The sequence below is a fragment of the Acomys russatus genome, chromosome 1 (genome assembly GCF_903995435.1).
Source record: "Acomys russatus chromosome 1, mAcoRus1.1, whole genome shotgun sequence".
Classification (NCBI taxonomy): Eukaryota; Metazoa; Chordata; class Mammalia; order Rodentia; family Muridae; genus Acomys; species Acomys russatus.
Window position 1 is genome coordinate 45,200,217 of NC_067137.1, and position 12,200 is coordinate 45,212,416.

The 12,200-nt window shown below is 38.2% G+C and overlaps 1 protein-coding gene across 1 annotated transcript in view; it reads left to right on the top strand.

Annotated features, from left to right (window-relative positions):
• Positions 1–12,200, top strand: part of Cog5 (component of oligomeric golgi complex 5) — a 303,527-nt gene that overhangs the window by 215,632 nt on the left and 75,695 nt on the right. Inside the window, exons 12-14 of the mRNA XM_051144712.1 lie at positions 3,541–3,745; positions 8,342–8,503; positions 10,426–10,525. Coding sequence (XP_051000669.1) covers positions 3,541–3,745; positions 8,342–8,503; positions 10,426–10,525 — 467 coding nt within the window. The remainder of the gene's footprint in view (positions 1–3,540; positions 3,746–8,341; positions 8,504–10,425; positions 10,526–12,200) is intronic.

Below are 12,200 nucleotides of genomic sequence, written 5' to 3' on the forward strand. Positions count from 1 at the left end.
GGTTGGGAAATTTCTAGGAACAACAAGGCCACAGTTCCTTCATTGAACATAAACATGGTTTATGGTCAGTCTGACCTTGTGCAGAGACTCTCTAACATCAGCAACAAGCTGACATGATGTAGGCTGGTGGGCCGGAGTTACGCCCAGAGGAGCAGGTCTCCACATTCTATATTTCAAAAACACTTAACTCTAGTGGTTTGGTATTGTAGTAGATAACCAGCTATGGTTTGAGGAAAATAGCTATTTCTTTACCTATATGGGGGTTTTTAATCTAGTATAGGAAATGCACTTTAGGATTAGAAGGTCCAGTAAGTGATGAGAGAGCATAAAACATTGTTAGGGACATAACCATTAGAAGATTAACAGACTGAGGGAGCTCAAGAGCTGAGAAAGGCTTGAAATCCTTCTGTATCTTAGAAAGGCTGATCTGCTACAGTTAACAAGCTGTCCAAAGACAGGAGAGTGCAGCACAACAGGCAGTGTGGGTAATAGTAGCTCACTGCTAGTTGGCTGCTAGTGCCAACAAAGGTTGCGTGGAGACAGGGACATGGGGCTACAAGAAAGCTGCTTGTGCAGCTGGAGGCCACATCACAGGTCAGGAACCTTTGACTTGGTGAGCCTACTGTCACAGTAGTGAGCTGGGCCAGACCTGCCTTCTCTCAGCAGAAGGGCAAACCTCTCAAGGTTGCTTTTTCAACTACACAATCCACAATTGGCTTGGCCCTTTCTTTATTTACACACCCTGGAAGAAAATAATGGTATGGAAATGCAAGGGCCAATAATGAACTGCTTCTTTGTCAGCAGAGGAGAGCTAAAGAAATGCTTTCTTTGGTAGTTTCCATTGGAAACAGTTTTCTTAGATAAAATTAGCATATAAGAGACTGTAAATACTTAAAGCATACAAGTTGGTTAAGTTTTGACTCATAAAACCTTGGCAGACCATCACATCAGTAAACATTAAGCCAAGCCTGTAGACCTAGTGCTTTGGAGGCTGAGGCAGGAGGCTTGCTACAAGTTGGGTGCCAGCCTAGACTACACAGTGAATTCCAGGCCAGCCTGAGCTACAGAATGAGACTCTTCAAAACTCAAATAACAGCAAAACCTCAGTGAGCATCCCTCCTCCTTCCCCAGGCTGCTGCTCTTTATGACTCATTCCAACCTCATTTTGTATTTCTTCCCCCAGCAAACACTGATCTGCTTTCCATATTTGTATGTTTCTATGTCTTAAAATTAAAAACAAATTAAGTGACATAGAATATATTATGTATTTTTTACTTATCTTCTTTCTGGCACATGCTTTTATTGAGGGTTAACCATACTTTACTGTGCTTTTATTGCCAGATATTATTCATATGTGTTATTTGTCTGTATTTACTCTCTGATTTTGTTCTTGTGTTTATCTGTTTTGATGTCATTAGGTTGTTCTCAATTTTGTACTCCTAAAATAAATATGGTTTGTTTGTTTTTCCTTTTTTTGAGACAGGGTTTCTCTGTGTACCTCTGGCTGTCCTGGAATTCACTCTGTAGAGCAGGCCAGCCTCAAACTCAGAGATCTGCCTGCCTCTGCCTCTCAAGTGTTGGGATTAAAGTCATGCATCATTATCCCCTGGCCAAAGTTCTATTTCTATATTTTCAAATTGTTACATATACATTCATTTTGATTCCTTTTAGTTTAAGACATTAATACAGTTGTGTTCATTGCAGTTTTAGTTTATATTTGACAATTGACTAGTCTTTATTTGCCATCCATAGAACTTCTTTGATAATGATCCTCTATAAAAGTTATCTGACTTTATATACTCTGGCTATACATGCTCTTCAGATATGTAAAGATGCATTTCTCACTCTGCGCTGGCCTTGTTCTCTCAGTGGTGCCTTTTGAGGAAAAGACACTTTTGATACAGGTTTTCCATGGTTTCTTTCAGTGATAGTGACTGGGCTTTCACATCATGTCTTCCCCATGGGAAGGAGAGTTTCCTTACATACTTGTAGTGAATGTTAAGTCCTTTGTTAATTGGTTTCTGTATAAGGCACACAGGGTATTTATTATATTACAAGGGTTGTGTGTATAGATATTCAGTTGACATTTCTTGGCATAGACCCTCACCAACTTACCTTTGCACTCTGTCAAAATTCATTTTATAGTGTATTTGCCCATGAGCTCTTGCTGCTAATATGTATGCTTTTCTTTATCCAATACCAGTTGTTTTGATTATCATAATGTCAAAGATCTTGAGATCCTACAGTATTAGTCCTATAACCTATTTTTTTAAAGATCATTTTGCTATTCTAGGCCTTTTCAATTTCTATAGACATTTTTAGTCATTCAAAAAATTTCTACAAAAGGTCTACATTGATATTTTTTGTATGAGATTGCATTTAAGGTATAGCTTAATCTGGGCATAATCTACATGTAACAATTACCCTGAGAAGCTGGATATTCTCTCTCTAGGTATTTAGGCCTTTAGCTCAATCGTATTTCCACACTGTCTTCATACTTTGTTAAGTATATGACTAAGAAGTTTATATTTTAAAATGCTATTGCTAATGTATTCTTTTAAAACTTCACTTTCTGATTGGCTATTGCCAATATATAGACATGGATTGTTTACTCACTGACTGTGTGTACAGAAGCTTAAACCCAACACGATGACTCTCCTAGATGATCCCAGTGCCATGCACATTAGCTGTTGCTCTCTAACCTGGAAGCCTGCTTCCTCTCACTGCACTGGCAGTGCTGATTCTGCTGTAGGCATGGTAGACCTGCCACTCCCGTTGTGGGCATCCATTTCAGATCCCACTTCCCTTGATTTGTTATTGAGAGTAAATGTTAGGGTTTTCCCCCCAAATATTTTTCCTCTATTAAAAGATAACATGATTTTTCTTAGAAAGTTTGTTAGTATGATGAATCACACTGGCTGATTCTGAAATGTTGAATAGTGATTAATGCCTGGAATAATTCTCTTCAGTCATGCCACATCCTTTTTAAATGTTGCTGAGTTACATTTGGCAAGTTTTATTTTTAATGTTTGTTCCTGTATTCCTGATTCACCTGCCTCTGCCTCCCAAGTGCTAGGATTAAAGGTGTGCGCCACCATGCCCGACTTATGTACCTTTTCTTTTTCAAGCAGTTATTAAGAAAAGGATATATTGGCCAGAGTGGCTCACACCTTTACTCCCAGCACTCAGGAGGTAGAGGCAGGTGGATCTCTGTGAGTTCAAGGCCAGCCTGGTCTACACAGTGAGTTCTAGGAAACCAGGGCTAAACACAGAGAAATCCTGTCTCAAAAACAAAACAACAAAACAAAAACAAAAACAAAAGCAGTATTAAACTAAAAGTGTGGATTTTGTTTATTTAATGCAGGTAACATTTCAGAGTCTATGGTCTTTTACCAAATGCAATGAATTACTGGCATTATTTTCAAGATGTAATTTGTCCTTTAGTATTGGTCTATTTGTTACATAAGTTTCATGTGAAAAGCCATACTGATTTACTACTTACTGTCTTATGATTTATCTAATACATATTTTCCATGTCAGCTTCCATGTTTTTGAAACAGGCGTTTGAAGGTGAATACCCTAAACTATTACGTCTGTATAATGACCTATGGAAGCGTCTTCAGCAGTTCAGTCAAAATGCCCAAGGACCTTTCAGTACGAGCGGAACTGGTGACCTCTATGTTGACCTCCCACACATGGAAGAGGAGGCGCAGGACATGTTTATGCTGAAGAGGCCAGACTATGAGTATGTTTTATTGAGTTTGGATGATGGATTGTTGGCATTTTAAGCATTTTGTTTCCTATTTTCCTTATAAAGCTTCTAAGTCTTTGGGGTGATTGGTCTAATTTGCAAAACGTATAGTGTAAACATTAAATTGTGGCTGCACATTGTACCTTCTGCCAGAATGGGTTTTGAAGACTAATGCTGTGCTAGGTAATTAGAAGCTGGGTGCTAAGCAAATGCTCTTAGTCTTTCAGTTGATCTGGTGTATGCTTAAAATACCAGGGAGATAAATCTTATGCTGGATAGCTCCTCAGTCAGTGCATCAGAATCCACCTCAGATGGTGCCTTGGGTCACCACAACGCATATGTTTTGTAACTTTCTTTAAGTGCTACACTGGCAACCAATATTATTGTATCTATGACTTCTACCCTGCCAGCTTTTCACAAAATCTGATTTCACATTTCTGTGTTCCAGATTAAGTGATCAGCTTTACTCAAATTCTAAAATTGTGTTTAGTGTCACATCAGTGACTAAAGCACTGGTGGACTCCTTACATAGTAAGAAAAGACACTGGGTAGGTTCTGGCTAGTGTTGCCTGCTTTTAATAAGGAAGGAGTAGTCTATGACAAATGTTCCTCCAACAGTTAATAGTCAAATGCAAAAAAATCAAGTTGGATCTTTTTTTATGATACCACATGCAAAAACAAACTAAAAGTGGATCATAGATCTAAATGTACAGTATAGGGGTTAAAGATGGCCTAGCAATTGTGAACATTTGTTGCTCACAGAGGACCCAGTTTCAGTTCACAGCACTAACATGCTGGCTTATAACCGTTTATTACTCTAGTTCCAGGTGATCTGATGACTTCTGAAGTCTATGGGTACCAGCTATACATATGGTACATACATATAAACCGTGTGTGTGTGTGTGTGTGTGTGTGTGTGTACATGGTGTATATATACACATACATACATGTAAGCTCATACACAAATTAATCTTTAAAAATTATAAATGAATAGTATAAACATCTTATTACAGGAGAATGTAAGGGCATATCTTTGTGATTTAAGATATCGTAAAAAATTCTTGGGTATAATATTGAAAGTCCAGGCAGTGAAAGAATATCTATGTAAATATGCGTGGATCCATATCAATATACATGCACAAACACACACATGAGACTGCCTCAGATGTAAATCTTGAGTGCATTAAGATCAACAACAGTAGAAAATATTTGTACATATGTCTAACAACAGATTGGTGTCTACACTATGTAAAGAATGTTTCCAATTTAGTAATTAAAATACATTATCTAATTTAAAATGGACAAAGGATCAAAATTGACACATCTCAAGAGAATATAGACATCAAATAAGTGCATAAAAAGAGACTAACTGTGAAAGAAGAAAAGGCAAGTAGCCCAAACCTCAAAGTCTGCCTTTTCATGCCCCCTGCGGTGTTTATAATCAGAGAGAGGCAGCAGGACATAGTAGCAAACATGTAGAGAGACTGGAACCATCATGTGCTGCTTCTGGAAGTCTGAGATGACTTAGGACTTAGAAAAGGAGCTTACCTAGCATTTTCTCAAATTATTAAATAGCATTACTGTATGACCCAGCATTTTCATATCTAGCTCTATAACCAGGAGAAATAAAAACATATGTTCACACAGAAATTTGTACACAAATGCTTGTACCAGCATTATTTATTAGAGCTGAAATATGGAAGTGACCTAAATGGTGAATAAGTGACCTTTATCCATAAATGAACATTGTTTACCCATAAAAGGAAATAAAACACTAGTAAAAGTGTTAATGAAGAGTTGACAACATGGGTGAACTTTGAAAAACATTATATCAAGCTAAATGAAAAAAATTACAAAGCATACGTATCATTCATATGAAATCTAGAAGAATGATATCTGAGGAAACACTGTAACTTAGTGGTCACCGAACTGGCATGGATTATGTATGTATGTTGGTTGAGGTGGGCCATAGTCAAAGAAGGCAACATTTATTGGGGGGGGGGGGGTTAGAGACATTGTTTCTCTGTCTGTCCTGGAACTCTAGGCCAGGCTGGCCTTGAACTCAGAGATTCCTCTGCCTTCTTAGTGCTGGGATTAAAAGCAGGTGCCACCAGGCCAGCTTCTTTCCCTATTTTATTTTAAAGATTTACTTATTTTATGGGCATGAATGCATACATGTACATGTACGCAAGTGCACCACATGGTGTGGAAGTCAGAAGAAAGTGCTGCCTCCCCTCACCGTGCGTCACAGAGGGTTGTGAGCCGCCATGTGGGTGCTGGGAAATCAACTTTGCTGCAAGGGCAGCCAGTGCTCTTAACCACTGAGCCATCTCTCCTACCCAGAGTGTCTTGTTTTGATTTTTTTTTTTTTTACACAAAATAAATATTTGATTTGTTTTGCTGATTGATGATTGTAGGGATCTTAAACATAAAACTATAGATCTTAAGAGATTAAATTTGTGTGTAAATTTATTTTAATAATGTTCTTTTTAATGGAAAATAAAGAGGTACATTATATATTTCTGAAAACTTTGTGTCCCCCCCCCCCCCTTCAGGCAGGGTTTTTCTGTCCGAGACTCACTCTGTATACCAGCCTGGCCTTGATCTTAGAGATCTGCCTACCTCTGCCTTCAGAATGCTGAATCAAAGCTGTGCACCACAACCACCCAGTAAACTTTTGTTATTTTAAAGTAAATAAAGTAAATCTACTTTGTAGGTCCAAGTAATAGGAAAGTCATGGAAGGCAGATCAAATTGTAAAGAAACATAATAAAATATGCCAAGTTATGGTCAGTGGTTTTGGTCAGTGAGACTGAACAGCTGCAGTGGTGGACCTGTGCCTTGGCCTTCAGGCCTCTTGATACTAAGCACTATAAAGATAGTTAGTGACAGTGCTTTGTTTTCTCTTTGCTTTGGTTTTCTAGCACTTACTACTGCCAAATTATATTTTGAGCTCATGACCTACTTTTAAAAAATTGTATGAGTATTCTGCTCACGTGTATGTCTGTGTGCCATTTGCATGCCTAGTGCTTGTGCAGGCCAGAAGAGGATGTTGGAGTCCCTGAAACTGGAGCTACAGAAGATTGTGAGCAGCTATGTGGATGCTGGGAGTGGAACTCAGGCCCTCTGGAAAAGAGTGCCCTTAACCACTGCACGCTGCCTGTCCAGCCTGATGTTTGAGTTTTATATACCTTTTGTTAGCTTGCGAACTTGACAAGGCTATTGTACTGTTATTTTTAACCAAGTGCTTTGCAGAATTTCCATGATCAGGAAATACTTGGCAGATTGTAAACACTTACTATTTGTGGCAAGAGAAAGGATAGGAAAAGGAGGGACGTATAGAAAGTAACTTATGTTTGAACTTCACCTGCCTCCTTTTCACTAAACTGTAAAATCCTTCACCCCCCAACCCCCACCCCCGATGGTGGTGGAGGGGGTGTCGGTTTTTCAAGACAGGGTTTCTCTGTGTAGCCCTGGCTGCCCTGGAATTCACTCAATTCACTCTGCAGACCAGGCTGTCCTCAAACTAACAAGAGACCCACCTGCCTCCGCCTCTTGAGTGCTGGGATTAAACGCGTGTGACACTAAAGCCCGGTTGTAAAATACTCACCTTCTCAATTATCTCCTCACCGCTTATCAAAGTGCCTTGTGCCTATTCCCAGTAACTGTGTGTTGGAAGATATACTTACTGAATGAGGAAACATCAAGAGATAACTGTGGAATTGTGCTTCAGAAGCCAAGAGCAGTTTGACCTCAGGGCTTGAGGGGCGACAAGAAGGGCGGGAAGAAAGACTGTTGTCAAGGTTAACTTGTAAAACCAGGGAAGTTTATTCTCTAAGTATAACGAAGGCAGTAGAAAGGTTCTGAAGGGATTGTAAGCAGGAGATGTGACAAGACAGGCAATTACTCATAGGAGTGAAACAGTTGTTAATAGTGAAAGGCATTTCCTAGTCATTTCAGCAACACAGTAAGATCTAGTCAGGAACTGCTACGTGGGAGCCTGCAGAGATTGTTGGGGCCAGGGCAGGGCACAGGGGAGTTTGGTAAGAAAACTCCACTTTGAGAACACTTTTGCTGTTTCAGGACTTCACAAATATTCCTATGTTTTGTCTCCATTCTTGCTAGAATCCCAAGAATAGCAATCTGATGAAGGCCTCCTCTTACCCTTCCCCTAAGTGTGTAGGCTTTGTTGAAGATAGTAGCTGTGAGTAAAAAGAGCTGAGCTAATGTGAGAGGAATCTGTTGGCTGCATCTCTTTGGTATGCTTTCATAGTCTATAAATAGAATAGAATTAATGGACTCTTGCAGCGTTCTTTTTGTTTCAGGGGACTGCCAACACAGTAAATGATAGAAAATGCTATACTGTATAGCTAAGGTTTACACTTAAAATGCTTATTTGATCCTTAATAGATACTCATTATAGAAAAAATGTTTGTAAAAGTGCTTAGATTTTTAAAAATAAATCCTTGTCAATAGTTACATTCATTTGAGATACATTTTGAAGTGGGTTTATAAGTACAGTTTATAGCTGTTACTTACCTTTTTCTTTCTTTCTTTCTTTCTTTCTTTTTTTTTTTTTTTTTTGTCACAGTCCAGAAAAAGCTTTGAAAGATTCACTGCAACCTTATGAGGCTGCTTATCTCTCAAAATCCCTGTCACGGCTCTTCGATCCCATCAACTTGGTTTTTCCCCCTGGTGGCCGTAATCCTCCTTCCTCTGATGAGCTGGATGGCATCATTAAAACTATAGCAAGGTATGTATTTCTTATATAATGGCATTCCAGGCTGCCGTTGCTAGTGGCAATACATCTTAAATTTAACCTCAAATTATCCAAGTAATTAAGGTTTCAATTAAGTTTTATAGTGAGTGAGTGCTCATATAGTGCTTGAGATTCCAATTTACAAGCCATTCAGATGCAGACACAGTGTATATGGTGTAGAAATCATCCCTTATAATTGTTTATCTTAGCAAGATGAAGCTAAACCTAGTCCTTCATACTCTACTAATTTCCTAGTACTACATGGGAAATCAAGTATAAAATGATCATGCAAACTGAAAAAGCTAAGACATACATAGAGTTTTTATAACCCAGAAAGCACTTTATGACAGAAACGGAATTAATAAATCCTCATTGGCCTACTCTTGGGTTCACTGTTTTAAGTGTTGCAAGTAAATACAACAGCTTTTAAACTATAAATGGAAGGTATCCGACAGAGATGTTTCTTGGGAACGTGCAGACAAATGCAGTTATGCTGTTGGCTTCAGGGGTATTCCAATCAGGTTACAGGTCACAACTGGTCAAGTTGTCTACACTTTTGTGATTGACATTTTGAGGAGTAAAAATTGTAGCTGGGCAGTATAGAACCATGAGGTAGGGTTGCTTAAGATCTTTTGGTCTACAAATGTAAAGATGGTAGTTTGCAGATATAGTACTTATATAAATATCTGCAGCTGTGAATGTACTTTATAACGCTTCAGCTGCACTTTCGCTTGAACGTGGTAGAGTCTTAACTGAATGCATCTCAATTTAAAGACTATTCTCTGCTTAGTGTGCTTGTGGTAGGAACAATGCTATGTTCAACTAGATCTCTGTTACCTAGTTTTGTAAATGCTAAGGAAGTTGATCATCAGGGGCAACAGTGCTATACTCAAATATCATCTGGGGTTTGAGGAATGGTGCTTAGATTGCAAAAGTGAGCACTCTCCATATGACATGAAAATGCATTTTGTCATATATATATTAATGATGTTTCAAATTCTTTCCATTTCTTTTTTTCTTTTTTGTTGTTTTTTGAGGCAGCGTCTCTATATAGAGCTGGATGTTCTGGAACTCTCTACAGAGGCCAAACTGACCTTCAACTCATAGAGATCTGCTTGTCTCTGCCTCCTAAGTATTAGGTGTTTGCCACATGTCCTTGGGTAGCTTCCTTTAGTTTCTTTAAAAAGCTATTCTTGTAAGTGCCAAATTTTCATCTGCTTCAGAGATTCAGAGATAATGCATTTCTTTCAACTGAATATGATTTTCATGAGATTTTTAACTCTTTGTATTCTTTCCATTGTTTTGAAAAAAGTCCTCTTTCCCTCTACAGTCACATCAAATGTATTAACAGTTCACCTTTAAAGTTGACAGTGGATATGACAGAGAAATACTTTAAGAATCTAAGATTTTAAATATTAAAATTATAGTCTTATGTTGTTCATATATTTAAAGTTATTCTTCACAAAGCAAAATGAGCTGGCACAGTTTGTACAGAACCGAGTGTCCTTATGTGTCATATGTAATGTATGTGTTTAGCCTATGCCCCTCCAAGGTCATCATTTCTATTCAAGAGCTGTCACTTCCTTGCAGATGTCTGTGACATGCAATGCATCTAATTGTACTCATCAGTATTAGCAAGAGTGTACACAATTTACTCTCCTAATCACAGACTGAACCCACACGTGACTTGCTTTTGTTAATGTGAAACTGATCATTAACTAAGCCATCTCAAAGCCTTTTTCCTAATGCTTAATTTAGGGAGAAAATGAAACATTGTAACCAATTCTTGGAAGCAATCAGCAAAATCTATATAAAGATTCAGCATGTTCTTTATTGGGTTTCAGGTTATATGATGCTCATTACTTTGTTGATTAAGTACATTGCTAATAACTGAAATCTGCTTTTGTTTTCTCTAGTGAACTCAATGTAGCTGCTGTTGATGCAAACCTTACATTAGCTGTGTCAAAAAATGTGGCAAAGACCATCCAGTTATATGGTGTGAAATCAGAGCAGCTTGTAAGTGGTGTCCTTTTACTTATGTTTTAGTGATTTGGGCTAAAAATTGTTAGCTATACATTCCTTGAATGGCCATAATTAACATCATAGCAAATGATATAATCTGTTTATAATTTCATCTGAGTTGTTCTAGTTGGCTTTATAATAATTTTAGGGCAGCATGCTAAGTAATTTACACAGACTGACCCACAGTGGTAATTATATTATAAAGCTTCCTACTTCCAGTTTCCAAATTGTGTTTGCTAATATGGTACAATTTTCCATTCATTTGTTCTTGTAATCTTGACAAATAATTTAGAGGCATCTTTTTTTCAAACCTTGTTTATTAAAAAAAAAAGCCATACAGAAACATGGGAACTGTTTGTAGGCAATCAGATGACTAATTTTTCTTTCAGGCCTTATTTATAGATGTCTATAGCCTTAAACACACACAAACATGGTTTATCACCATAAATAAGACTTTATATTGTGTCCAGTAGAATTGAGGGTAGCTACTGAAGTGCCAGGAAAGAAGTCCCTGTGAGATGGCCCTACCAGAGGAAAACTGAGATAAGAAAGAGCCATCCCTGCCTAGAAAATACTTTGTTTTTTATCGACAGCAGGTTGAGGCATGGAGAGAAGGCACTAGTCATAGGATATATAAATTTAATTAATGTAATAATGCCAAAAGACTCTGAAAATGGAAACTATGATAACAACGGTAATTGAATTCATGACATTGGTGACAGTCTGTGGCCTGAAATCTCTTGGTCTTCCCTAACCAACTTCAAAGACTAATATTTTTAGTATAATTCTTTCTCTACTTGAAATGATTTTACTTTTCAACCTTCATTTTAGTGGATTAGGGAAGTCTAATCATTAAATAAAATTACAAAGAGTAGCCAGGCAGTGGTAGTATACACCTTTAATCCTGGCACTCAGGAAGCAGAAACAGGTGCATTTCTGTAAGTTCAAGGCCAGCCTGGAAGTCTTTTAGCTGCTAAAACACTTTAATATGTGGAATTAGTGCTTTAATTTGTAGCAGGAAAAAGGTTAATAAAAGAATTTGAAACCTGAGTTTTAGTGTTCTGTGGTATAGCAGAGTGTAGCAAATATTTGTAACACACATTACAGGAGCCTGGGCATGGCTTAGTAGATGGAGTGCTTGCCATACAAGCTTGAGGGCTGGAGTTCCATCTCTAGCACCCACGTAAGTGTCATGTAGGCATGCTGGCCTACAGGAGACAGAGACGGGGCATTCCCAGAGCAGGTTGCCTAGCTACACGGTCATGTTGGTGAGTTTTAGATTTAAGTATTCAAATGAGAGATGCCTCTGTGTCTGTGTGTCTGTGTGTCTGTGTATGTGTCTGTGTGTGTATTGTAGTAGCAGTCGTCGTCGTCGTCATTGTCGTTGTCGTCATCAAGGACGACGCTTGCTTTCAACATCTGACCTCCATGTGTGCATGCATATACATGCACTCACACTCTTTCACACATGTACCTACTCATACAAGCCCACACACACTCAAGTACATATACAACACACACTGATATAAACACAAAATACATTTACATTTTAAAAAGATTTATTTATTTTATATATATACAGTGCTCTACCTGCATGTACACCTACAGGCCAGAAGAGGGCATCATATCACATTATAGATGGTGGTGAGTCACCATGTGGTTGCTGGGA